Genomic DNA, 14,246 nt, shown 5'->3' on the forward strand with positions numbered 1-14,246 from the left:
AGTTTTGGACTAAATTAACCTCATAATGTTGCAATGCACGGGATCTTCCCAAAACATGACCCTCTGTGACTGCATGAACCCACCTTGCTGTGTGCGTAAACAACTGAGCCCAGGAGTTTCCAGGTCCCCCCTCTCCTGTCCATGCGCACCATGCGAAGGATCTGCAGGAAGCGAAGGCTCCTCAGTGCTGATGTCGCGAAAATGTTGCCCTGACTGCCAGCAGAGACCACAGCCACTGAGGCGATGAGAACGATGATATCTAGGAGACACAAAGAGGAGTGATGGACAGGAGTGGACTGCTGGAGAGCTTGAGTGGAGTACAAGAGGCCCTGAAGGGAATCCTGTTTTCTTTTTTATATGACCATTTCTGTGGACACCTTGCTGATTTTATTGAAACCAAGCTGTGTAACTGAAAATTGAATTTTAATCTTTCTTTTCTTTCAGTTGCCTAGCTTTCAGTTCAGATACATTCATTGTTGGCTGTGGACTGCTATAAAATATTTCAACTATGAACTACCAGGCCTGACTACACTTCAAGTCCAGTCACTGGCCACCAACATGATCTATTTAATTGAAAGAACTGGGGTGTCTTTATAGCAGAAGCCAGTAGCACTTTAATAATCTAGTAATAACCAATTTTTCTTGCTCTTACATGGTTAGAATAAGTGTGTAATTAAATGGAGATGGTCTTTTATCATGGGATTGTATCAGGTAACACAATGTTGTTCACAAGGCTATTTCCATGTAATAACATAGTATTTTCTGTGTAAGAGCAGTTACTACAATGTAATTACATGGCTATTCAGGTGCTACCCAGAAGCCGTACCATAGTGTTTTAAAATACACTAAGTTGTCTGAGAGTGAAGTAGTTATCATGTACAGAATGAGGAGTTCCTTTGTTAGGTCAACCTGTATCCGCAGTGACAACTTTAGCAGTTCCTTTATCGACCATACACCATCTCGACCTGACAAGATGCAGACTGACCATCTGTGAAGAGCTTTATTAAAGAGCGGGGCTTTTTATACTGCAGAACTGAGATAAGACAGCTGTCAATACTGGCAATGCGACAGCCACACAGATTAAATAATACCAGTACTGTAAATGTAGCATACTGGTTTCACTGCAGTTTATTAATGCTATTTGTTTGACTGTTTAAAAGTTTAAAGCAATGGGTAGCAATTGCAACCCTTAGTTAAGTATGGAATCCAAGAATAGATGCATCATTCTGTAAACAAAATCAGGACTTCCTAGTTAAAAACCGCAAACGTCTGTTTCGAATTTCAACTTGGAAGTATTGGGCAAGGCAGTTATGTACTTAGTGTGCTGAGCTGCTACTGTGCCACACATATAGCCAAAAAAGCTCACCATTCTGATCTATGCAGAGACACACAATGTCAATGAGTAATCAACTACATTATCAAACTCGTAAAGAGAACTGTAAGGGATTTACGTAACAGACTCTGATGTCAAATAGCATGATTGCATTTTTAATTTCTTTGAAATCTTAGTGCGCCTCTGAATGTAGCTGTGTATCATACATGCCTCTAGGTAATTGCTGCTTTTGATGTGTTGATATAGCATTTCCATTCCAAGGAATCCAATCTCTCTGCACTAGCGCCAAGCAGGTTGCGATAAATCAACACCTGCTGTATTAAGTTTCTGCCAAACCGTCTGCAGAAAATTCTTTGGTCACATGGATTTATTTGATCCTGCTGATGGAAGATGCCACTCCATCCCAACAAAAAAAAAAAAACCTCTGCAATATCTTCTTCTGAGACACATGTACGAGCTCTTACCTTAACAAGAATCCCAAGTAACCCATGATTGCATTAGGAACTGATGGTGTGAGTTCTGTTCTCCTGAGGAGTGACATTTTCAAGGCAGAGCGGTTCTCATAATACAGTGAAAGTAATACAGAGTAAAGCACATAGACAGGCTGTGATGATCTGTTTGACCCAGCCTCAATAAATACAAGCATTACAGCGCTTCATCAGCTGCTTAACCATTCATAAGAAATTGATCTGGAGAGATGATCAATCGTTCAGACCTGTTTCAATATTCCGTTATTGATAGAGATGAAAAGAATGCATTATTTACTGCGACAGCCTGTCCTACATTTAAGGGGATACTTTCATGAATATAATCTACATGTTCCTATTTTTTTTTATTTATAACCTGTTTACTATCCTAGTAGTCTCTGTCACACGGCTGGCTGAGTGGTGACGTCAGCTCCAAGAAATGAATAACACAGACAGATGAAATGAAATTATATGATGAAGGCGTTTGCTTGCGCCGGTTTATTGTAAAATAAAAGGTTTGAACAAAAACACAGGACACAGCACTTTATGCCAAAATAAATAGACAAACAAACACAGTGAGTCTAAACAGTTATTATTATTATTATTCTTTTTATTCTCGTCTATTTTACCTCCTCTCCACACCCGTTCTCCACTCACCGAACACACAACCCAGAGTGACTGAAACGTGCACCTATATATACTGTTGTGCCGGGATTCAATTACTAATTAATTATTCACTTGAATCCCAGCACATGAATTAATTATGTGCAACCTCGTGCTCGCATATTATATACTTTAAATGCACGTGAAGTGATGTGCAATCCCGTACCTAAATACAATTATACATTTTAAATAACTCATGCTACACACACCCATTTATATCCCGTGCAGCCATATCTATACACCAACATTAACACACCACACGCAACATACAACACATAAATGCACACAGGGGCGGGGCACATTGCCACAGTCTCTCATCTGAATAAAAAAAATCTTTAGTTCCTGAAATGTGTGATCTATATGAGTCTATGTTTAGATAATGATTTGCTATGCTTACTAACAAAGGGTTAGTACATCAAGAAAGCATATCAGTGTTGCACAGGCTTCAGTGCACAATGTTGCACCTACATGCACTGCACAATGCTACCCCAACTCACATCCTTACAGACAGCAACTAAAAGCATTCCCAGAACCTTGGAAATGGTGAGATCAGGTCTACGATGTTTAGAATTTAATTTGGACCCATTATCCATCTTACTGGGAGGCTGTGTGGTCCAGTGGTTAAAGAAAAGGGCTTGTAACCAGGATGTTCCTGGTTCAAATCCCACCTCAGCCATTGACTCATTGTGTGATCCTGAGCAAGTCACTTAACCTCCTTGTGCTCCGTCTTTCGGGTGAGACGTAGTTGTAAGTGACTCTGCAGCTGATGCATAGTTCACACACCCTAGTCTCTGTAAGTCGCCTTGGATAAAGGCGTCTGCTAAATAAACAAATAAATACTGCTGTGCACATGTATTTGGGGACGGTATCATATTAATCAACCTTTTAAACTTTGTATACTGTATATATAGGAACGCTTTAATCATTTCACATTGGCCTACATTTAAAAGGGATCACTGATGGTATTTTGAAGCCTAAAATCAACACAGGTGCAGGCTTGGCAAACTCTAGCTTTTGTACGCCTGTATGATTTTCTGTGCCATGGTAAGTAAGTTATCAGTGTCTTGTACGGAATGTGAATAAGGCAGGCCCTGAGCCTTTGGAGATTACAGGCTAATGTAAATCAATCAAAAGCTTAGGAACAATGTGGGTTTAGGGCCAAGGAATCATTTACGTGACACTCACAGATTTAAAAGACAAGAACTCATGCTTAGAAATGTACTTACCTATGACACAAAATGGTTTTCTAGCAAAGCGAAGTCGGCCCTGCCATCCCCTGTACCGGCAACAGCAGCCTGCGGACCAGATCCTGATGATATACTCCAAGCCGAACACCACGATCATGACGAATTCCTATAATTAGAAAGAAAAGACATGTCAGTAATTTTACAGCCAGAGCTCTCTTACACTTGCCCTAAGCACTTTTTTTCTTTTAAGAGTGGGTCGTAAACACTCACTGAACTTCCTTCATAAACACTTTCCAACTGAACAGGGCGAAATGTTTTTCAGTACGATTTTGGGAAGCTGTGCAAAGAGGAAAAGCAGCCCTCACAGGCCCCAAGTGAACACAATTCAAAATAGTTAGGCCTATTTTCACGGGTAGTTAACATCGCTGATGCCTTATTACTGAGTCATACTCACAGCACAATCCATGACAGATGTGTGCAAGTTATTACTGTCTGATTTTCCAATCAAACCGAAAAGTCTGTGTTGCTTTTTTCAAGGCAGCTCCAAAACCAGAAAAAAAATCTAAAAGAGCAGTGGTGCAGTCCTAAATCCAAAAGTACCGGAACGCTAACAAAATAGAGATTTCTTAAACAAAAATGATACAAATTCCTGTTTTATTTGTTCATTGAGCTTGATGTAACATTTAATAGGTAATGCATGTGTCTTGCATGCGACTTTTATAGGCTACTCCCCAGTCAGTGCTGCCAGATTGGCAGTTTTCCAGCCAAATTTGTCTTGTTTCAAAACCATCTAGCAGGTAAATACTGTCTTTGGTGGTTTAGTTATTTTTTATTTTGCATGTTCTTTTTCTATTCCTTTCGATTATGAGGTCATCACCAGCGCAGAATTTCAATCACCACAACATCCTGTATAGTATATCACGTCCTCCCCTGTCGTTCTTCTGGAACTCTGCATCCAATAAAATTACTAATCACACAAATGTTGTTATTTTTTATTCATCACCAATTTCAGAACTGTACAATTACAATTGTTTTTTAAATTTATTTTTAAAGAATGTATCCGCTGACAGTTCTGGACAATTTAATTTTACACGACATTCTGAATACATGTTTTTTTTTTTTTCCTGGACCGACCGCATTTGATCTCATCAGATAAAAAAACAAACAAAAAAAAACAGCGGTTCTACTACTGTGAATTGTGAGAGAAAAACAAGCAAAGCAGACAAATATACATAGTTTATAACATTACTGTGTTTTTTTAAATACATGTGTAGCACTTATTTATGCTTTTGTAATATATATTAAATCTCAAATGTAAGTGCGGTTTTTGATTGCTCTAAAAAAACTAATTTTGGCTACTTCTTCCTCAGCATTTTTACTAAAAAACATTGTTAGCCCATTTAAACTTTAGTACTGTAGTTTGTAATAGAATTTCCTAATGTTCTCTGTATTGCATCACAAGGATGACTGACTGAATTGTACAATTGTGCATGTGTGTGATTTGACTCTGCAAACATTTAAAATACGTGCCGGTTATCGGAGACAGAGACTCCGATTCATATACTATCGGTAGTGGCACGTATGGCATGGTACAGAAAGACTATTTTGATTTCTACACAGAAAAGAGATCGCTTCATCGGTACGCATGCATCGAAATTATTCTTAAATTGATTCTTAAGTTAACTCTTAAATCAAGGTTCTGCCTATTGAAAAAAGTACCAGAATACCGTTCTGGCGCATTCCGGCTCGACTACACCACTGCTCTACACAGTATATATCCAGACCACTCTGGATATATATTACAGGTCACTCTGCAGTTATCAAGAGATTACGGAACATTTACTGTACCCATATGGAAAAAATAGATATAATTCATATATGTGTATTATAGTAGGTTCCATATAAGTTTTTGTTGTATGAACCATATAAGCATTGTGATACAATTATGGCCACTTTCTTATGAGACGCTGTTTTTAAAAACACATACTTTATATAAACAAAGTTGTAAAAAGCATATATGCACTGTAGTGCAAATATGGATAGTTTCTTATAATTTGTCGGTAACGCTTTATATTGTGTGGCATAAATTCATATTAAATAGATATGCAATTGCATATTCAATTAATGTTAAATTAATATTTAAAAAATATGAAATAACTGGTTTCTTGCTAAATGTTAACCAAATGTTGATTGAAAATGTAATTGCATATCACGTCCATTTATATTACATTTTGTTACACTGGAAAATATGTAATAATTTCCTATTGTTTACATGTTTTTGATTGAAAATACAGTTAATCTGACTTAAATGTCAATGGAAAGTAACAAGGAATAATTGACCATAAATGTAATATCAATTGCATATCTATTAAATATTAATTTAACATTAATTTAATATGCAATTGCATATCTATTTAATATTAATTTATGCCATGCAATATAAAGCGTTACCAATTTGTCTTATACAAGAGAGTATTGTTCTCATATGTGCCTCATACAAGCAAACTCATATAAACCATATAAGTATTGTGATGAGACTATGGATAGCCCTTACAAGGATTCCCCAGGAGCGATGACACTGATGTGATCGGCAGCAGAGAAAGAAAAGACAGACTGACACGCTCAATGAATGCTCAGGCAGTTTATTATTGCAAAGCCCAATGAGTGTCTGCTTGAACACTGGGACTTTTTTCGACCTGAAAAATGAAACAAGGACCAGGGGTCATTCAAACTGTGCAAAGTTATGAAATCGCTTACAACAATGTGGTTGTCTTTGACATGGATAATGCCGCATATATGAAAAAAGCTTATAAAACAGTACTGTCTGCACTGTTTCCCGATAGCATCCAGGTAACATGCCTCGCTCATATAATCAACCTAGTGGGGGAAAGTTTTCGGAAGCCATTCGAGGATGTCAATGCAATGGTAAGAGCTTTCTCACAAATGTTCTATATGGCAGGGGGCAGGAAGATGAGGTACTTAAATTACCAGAGGTAAAAAGTTGCCAGTGCAACAATGGCACCAGACCCAGTAGCAACTAGATGGAACAGCTGGTTTGCTCCTGTTCAGTACCATGCAAACCACTTTCAGCACTATCACGGCTTTGTTGAAGAAGAAATGTTTGTGTGTGGCAAATCGGCACCACACTCGCTGCAGGAACTTGAAAGAATGCTGTCAGATGAAACCCAATGTTTATTGCTGAAGATTACATTGCGTTTCATCAATGAAATGTGCAAGCCAATCATTGACCTAATGGATACATTTGAACGCCAGAGACCGTGCACTCTCTTTGCTTTTGAGAAAATGGAAGAACTGCTGTTTTTCTTTGAGACACATATTCAGTTTTTGGAGGAAAACAATCAAAGGTTTCTCAGGGCTGAAGATGTCAACAATGTAACAACTGATCAAAGTAGCAAGTTGGTGCACCTGTTTCGTTCAGCTGTAGACAACGCAGCTGAAAAGCTGAAGAAGTACATCAGTGATATTGAGAGTGGGCAGCCCGCAATTAAGTTCTTGAAATGCATACGGATTTTCAACCCCAGAAGAGTTCCTGTAATGTCTCATGTCAAGGAGGGTCAATTCCTGGCTTCAGTGACATTCCAGAAGAGGAGTTTGCTTTGTATACCGGGAAGGTGGCGCTCGACGCGATCCAGCGCGCTGAACAGTCAGGGGGAATTGACATCGCCATGTTTTGGTCAGCAACATCCGACCCACTCCCGAATATAAAAACATTAGCTTTTAGATACATACATGCTGTAACAAACACAGCTGATGCTGAGCGCAGCAACTCGCTGTACAACCTTGTTCTCTCTGATCGAAGGCGTTCTCTTTCGGAGGACAAACTAAAAGAGATGGTTTTCCTTTACTTCAATCTTGCAATTTAAAAAGACTTCACTTCAACATAAAATCATTTTGATTAGTCTTTGATGCTTTATTTAATTTTTACCTGCTGTGCTATGGTAGTATGAGAAGTACCCAATATAACTGCACATATTTTTTTTGTTACATTGCACAGTACTTTTGTTTAATTTTTTTTTTTTTGCACTTGTGAGCATCTAATTCACAGCAGGGTAATTTTGCTGAGAAGTCCTTATTTTCCTTATTTAACAACTGCATTTTGTTTTAAAATTTACACCTGATGGGCCACTTTTTTTTGTTCAAGGAATGATAAAGCAGTTGATTCTGTGATACAAATGTGCTGTGTGCTATATAAATACAAAATACCTGTACATATTTCTAAAGAAGGTTAAAATAGTGTTATATTTAATTCAATCTGTAAACAAATAATACAAAGGATTTAATGTTGCATAATTTTGCATAATTTTGTATTTTTCCTTGCATAATTTTGTTTTTTCCTGTGCATAATTCACTGGGGTGTAACTTATATGTTACATTCACAACATATATGTTAAATATACAGTACTGTGCAAAAGTTTTAGGCAGGTGTGAAAAAATGCTGTAAAGTAAGAATGCTTTCAAAAATAGACATGTTAATAGTTTATATTTATCAATTAACAAAATGCAAAGTGAGTGAACAGAAGAAAAATCTACATCAAATCAATATTTGGTGTGACCACCCTTTGCCTTCAAAACAGCATCAATTCTTCTAGGTACACTTGCACACAGTTTTTGAAGGAACTCGGCAGGTAGGTTGGTCGGCAAGTCTTCCATGAAGGCCACTTCTGACCAGACTTCTCCGGACAGTAGATGGGTGTACCAAGGTCCCACTGTTTTCTGCCAATTCTGAGCTGATGGCACTGCTGGACATCTTCCGATTGCGAAGGGAAGTAAGTATGATGTGTCTTTCATCTGCTGCAGTAAGTTTCCTTGGCCGACCACTGCGTCTACGGTCCTCAACGTTGCCCGTTTCTTTGTGCTTCTTCAAAAGAGCTTGGACAGCACATCTGGAAACCCCTGTCTGCCTTGAAATTTCTGCCTGGGAGAGACCTTGCTGATGCAGTATAACTACCTTGTGTCTTGTTGCTGTGCTCAGTCTTGCCATGGTGTATGACTTTTTGACAGTAAACTGTCTTCAGCAACCTCACCTTGTTAGCTGAGTTTGGCTGTTCCTCACCCAGTTTTATTCCTCCTACACAGCTGTTTCTGTTTCAGTTAATGATTGTGTTTCAACCTACATATTGAATTGATGATCATTAGCACCTGTTTGGTATAATTGTTTAATCATACACCTGACTATATGCCTACAAAATCCCTGACTATGTGCAAGTGTACCTCGAAGAATTGTTGCTGTTTTGAAGGCAAAGGGTGGTCACACCAAATATGGATTTGATTTAGATTTTTCTTCTGTTCACTCACTTTGCATTTAGTTAATTGATAAATATAATCTATTAACATGTCTATTTTTGAAAGCATTCTTACTTTACAGCATTTTTCACACCTGCCTAAAACTTTTGCACAGTACTGTATTATACATACATAACATAGAAGAAGCTTGTATGATTTGTATATATTTTTTCTATGCCACAACACCGTGGATAATATTAGCCTGAAACCATGTACATAGCAGTGACGGTGGTGGGGATGTTAAAAGCTTGACTTCCTATTAAAGTCAAGTTGGGATTAGAATGGGCATTCTCTTGTCTCTATTTTATTAACTACTATAATCTTTCATATAGGCTGCTTTTGGCTTGATTACAAAGAAATAAATGAGGCCCAGAAAACTGAAGTCGAGTCACCCAAGCCAAAAAACATTTGCAAAATTAAAGCCTTGCAGTAATATCCACCAAACGTCTGTGTCTTCTGTGCATAATTTGTTTCTCATGCAATTGTGAAAGACAGTGGGCAGATTCACCTATGGAAAATGGCACAGGGTCAATCAGTATCGATTCCCCTCAGTTTGTATTTATTTATTTTTCGTAAGAGAAATTTCAACAGAAATAAAAAAGCAGCTTATTTTAATTTGAAAAATATCTTTAAATATAAAGAAAATTTGTTTTTCAATATTTCGGACTCAGTAAACTCACTTGTGTTAGTCCCCAGGCACATACTGTATCAACAGGGCCCACTAGCCTAATACAGTTAATTTGTACCTGTAGGGGCCCTGCTGATCTGCAATGCACAGGATTAATGACACAATTCTGAGTTGCTATTCCTTTCCAGTGCATGCCATAGCTTGCTGTTCAATTATATTGAGCAATGATAGGTGTCATGAGATCAGCTCCACAATTAATTTTTTTGAGCAAAAAGGAATCTGAACATTGATTTTTACTAATGATGCGCTAAACTACCTTCCCAACTCTGCTGCTATGCACCCCCCAGTGGGACTAAACTGCACTCTTGCAGCATTATAAAGTACAGAAAATCTGTTTCCCCTCATTGTTTTATAATTGGGAAGGGATTTAATTAACAGAGAATTCCAATTACGACACAATCAAAATTTCCATTCTAGTTTCTTTACCGACTCTTTATACTGATAATATAATATTGTGTTTCATATACATTCTCTTACACTCACTCACCCTCGGACAAACAGAGGTCTGAAGACAAACAAACTACAGTAGTACCTGTACCTGTGTAAGAAACATTAAATCAATGCATTCATTGTCATTGAAAAAAACACAATATATAAGCAAATAAAGAACCATTCTTAGAGCATAGGAAAAACCTATTTATGTTAAATTAAAATGGATTCAGCCTGAGAGGGACTTGGTGATTTATAATAATGCAAAACCTCACAATAATCCCACAGGAACATGAATCACACCTTATATAATGAGCAATAGCCCAAATCCCTTACTAACTAGGTCAGATCTGGAACACTTTATAATTGATGACCGTACACAGGTTACAAATGGCCTGCTCAGTCTGTCAGGTCGTTTTTACAGGTCTCAGTAAGGTAAAATAAGCTTGAGATGAGTGCTCAGTAATTCAGAGAACAGTTCATTAAAGTGCTACATGACCTTTTGGTTAATTTGTTCAATGTCCACGCTTCGTTTTCACTGGCTGTGGGCCATTACTTGTAAAGTATCTGGTGCCTTTTTTCACAAAAAGAAGAAAAAAAAAACTGCTGACAACATAAATAGGGAAACAGCAGCTTATAAGTCATGCAGCAGTGAAAAGAGCACCCTTTTTCACAGTTCTAGTTAGGTGATACAATCTTGTTTTTCTCACAACAATGACACATGGCCCTCCATGCTATGTTTGCAACAATATCACCCTCCTTTTCTCACAGTTGGTCTGGATTTTCAATTGTGCATGGGCCTGGGCTAATGGGGACAGTCGGGGTTCTAGTATTCAAATTTAGTTTTTCCTTATGTTAACTGTTTAAAATCTTATATTGCACATATTGCTTTAAAATATATATATTATGCACCCACACAGTTAATTTGTAAACTTACAAATTCCTATGGAAGTTTTTCCTATGGAAAAACAGATGTAATAAATATAATACTAGATATAACAGAGCCCAATTGATATATTATTTTTCATAATAATGTGTTAAACTAACAATTTTTTGATGTAAAAGCATGGCAAGAATCATAACATGTAATTAACAAAAAAAAAACGTGACTGGTATCATTTCCTCTGCCCTCCAAATTCATTAACTATGTGTGCTTTGCAACCACACACTATACATGCGCTTACAATCTAACATGTTTCTTAACTATATATAAACAAACCAATTACTATTTTAACTTTTAACCACAGGCATTTCAACAAAACTAATATATTTATGAATGCATGCTTAATAATACAAATCCATGACTGATAAGTAAGAGACAGGTCTATTTTTGTTTAGCAGTCATCAACTATCTTTTCACGGTTACATTAGACTAATGAGAATTTCATATAATTAAGAACAAAAGTATTTCTGAGCACTTATTTTTTGACATTGTGTGTTAAGATATTTTGATTTACGTAGTAAGATGAGATTGCTTTATTTTAACGCAATTCTCTTCAATCAGATTCACAAATGTAACAGTACCCCTGCTTGCCCTAACCTAGTTAGTTACAGTACAATGTCAATTAAAGGAGAAAATCTGTTTCATCACAGAGGGATCTCAAGGGAAGAAGAAACTGCCTGACTCCAATCCCTTACCATGGCTTGTTGTCAAAAAGAATGGTTTTCAGGATAAGTGTTGTTATGGTAATGTTGGTCAACTGTGGTAAACACAGTTAATTAAACATAAAGACCCACTTATGAAATGTTTGGGAATTGCACAACCTGATGCTGTAGTTTTTTTTTCTCTCTTCTGTGTCAGTGACTCACAGAGCATTAAAGTTGGTCTTGTGGTTGGTTAATTCTTGTTTTAAGTTGTGCTACCTGTGTTTTCATTTTCATGTTAACAGAAATGATGATAAACCACAGCTGAATTTGTACAGTACCAGGGAATGCGCCTAGAAAGTGTCAACTACTTATTTTTAGTGATACTTCTTGAATTAACAAAGATATTTGAAATAAAAAGATGGTTTATGCAGTCTAGGGTGATTCCCCATGTTGTAAAAAATCCAGCTGTGGATTCTTCCCACTTGGATTTTATTGTACTTTACGAAGTACAACAAATTTATTGGGCACTGTATTCCACTGTACTTGTATAGGAACTTCTTTGAGAAGAAAATCTTACCAGATGTCTTGTGTACAGTATATGAACGTATAGAATTGTAAATGCCTATTGCATTGCCATGTCTGTCATAAAGGGTTATCCTGAAAATTAGATGGGTCATCTCAATGAGATAATGTTTTTAAAAGACTTTAAATAAATACATTAAAAAATAACTTTTAAATAGACAGAGCAAAAATAGCCATGCAAAGCTGCAGTTAAATGGTAACTACTGGTGGAATAAATGTTATTACACAGAAATGGTCTGTACAATAGTGTCACCATAAAATTACATTGAGTAACACAATATTGTTCAAAAGGCAATGTCCATGTAATCACACAGTAGTTGCCATGGAAGAGCGACCACTTCAGATTTCTGTTTGAGTAAGTGTTCTTGACAGTCCTGTTTCCTGTCATCTCACTGACGGGACAGAATCTGCAACAGCAGTGCATCACACAACACTGACCACTACAGAGCAACATCCCACGTGTTTGGAGAATACTGTACAAAGGGGGTGCGTTGAGAAATTGACATAATGTTCTGATACTCAATCGTTCTAAATAACAGGTGCAAAACATCACTTATAAAGCAATACTCATCTTAAAAGAGTAAAACATGCATGTAAAAAAGAGGCTCCTTTTCAGCTTACCAGGATGAGAAGACAATGGGAGGCAAGCTCTGTGTGTTCTGGGATGGTGGAAAAGACAGACAGAACCAAGCAGCCAAAGACCAGAATAAAACTGCAAAAGAAAATGCAGTTTTAACAGTTAGTTCAAGTACTTCTGAGCTCAAAATTTCAATACAGTGTATTACCAAAACCCTTACAACTATCCCAATGGAGAGTTTAGATATCTCAACTACATGAAAGCCATTGAATTGTATTTTTTTATACCACTGTTTGCCATCATAACCCATTTAACATTACCGGCATCAAATGCATTCACATGATGCAACCATGGAATAGTGATTTGAGGGTCTAAATCGCTGTAGTGGGCTATGTGCATTGGGTATGATTTTCAGATCTCTGCCTACTTTTCAATGAAGCTATAAAGAATGTCATCATCTGAAAATATAATGTCAGTTGGTTGTTTCTCAAAAATCAGGCTGAATGCACATAGATCGTCTATGAGTTCCCTTTTATTTTATTTGCACAGTTATTGCACATTTCTCAAGATTCAGTTTAAATGTACAGCTATGGCCAAACATTTTGCATCACCCTATAGGATTAACAAAATTTGCTTCATAAAGTCGACTGAAACCTGCTGAATAATGTTACGTTAACATATTGACTGACAAAAATTAAAAAAGGTGACATTAAAATCTAACATGAAATACTGTACTACTATTATGGCTTATGGTAGACATTTGTGATATCATTTTGTAGTATCTTTGAGTATGTGATGTTTAATAAAATATCTAAATTATGTTCATATATATATATTTCTTTAAAGTATGTCTCAATCCTAAAATTCTAGGTGGTGCCAAACTTTTGGCCATAGCAGCATATAACAATACAATATTGTGTTAGAGCTCTCATGTTTACTTTTCAGTGCTGTTTTGTAATAGTGTTTGGGGGATCCCAGAACAAATATACTTTGAAAAGACTCCCTCCCCTCCGACCAATACATTTTATTACCTTTTCATCTTTTAATTGACAACCACTGAACTGATCCGCAAAAGCACCCTTTACATACTAAAGTTAACCAAAAGGACTTCAATTTAAAAAAAGAACCTGCTCTCCTCAAGTCCAGATGAATCACTTTGAGATTTTCAAGGATCTGCTAGCCTAGGTTCATTACATAACTGTTTCCTGATGTTTTGCATTACATCTTAAGCGCTTCCTCAAAGAAGGCTTTGATAAAACACACAAGATCCCCTTCCAACTAACACAATTACCCCAATAGAAATCTGTTGTTGACTGTACCACAGCAGTGACCTTGAACTTTGACTCAGGGCAGGCTGGGATTAAACAAAGCAGCGGACCCTTCTGAGCCAAGCACAGACAGCAATAGCTTGGGGGTGTACCTCGTGCAG

General features: G+C 37.1%; 1 protein-coding gene across 2 annotated transcripts in view; it reads right to left on the minus strand.

Annotated features, from left to right (window-relative positions):
* Positions 1-14,246, minus strand: part of LOC117402960 (potassium voltage-gated channel subfamily KQT member 5-like) — a 259,050-nt gene that overhangs the window by 64,786 nt on the left and 180,018 nt on the right. For both annotated transcript variants that reach the window (XM_034004698.3, XM_034004697.3), the window contains exons 3-5: positions 12,862-12,952; positions 3,690-3,816; positions 84-259 (exon numbers count right to left, since the gene is read on the minus strand). In XM_034004698.3, coding sequence (XP_033860589.3) covers positions 84-259; positions 3,690-3,816; positions 12,862-12,952 — 394 coding nt within the window. The remainder of the gene's footprint in view (positions 1-83; positions 260-3,689; positions 3,817-12,861; positions 12,953-14,246) is intronic.

Source organism: Acipenser ruthenus, chromosome 5 (assembly GCF_902713425.1).
Source record: "Acipenser ruthenus chromosome 5, fAciRut3.2 maternal haplotype, whole genome shotgun sequence".
In the NCBI taxonomy this organism is placed as follows: domain Eukaryota; kingdom Metazoa; phylum Chordata; class Actinopteri; order Acipenseriformes; family Acipenseridae; genus Acipenser; species Acipenser ruthenus.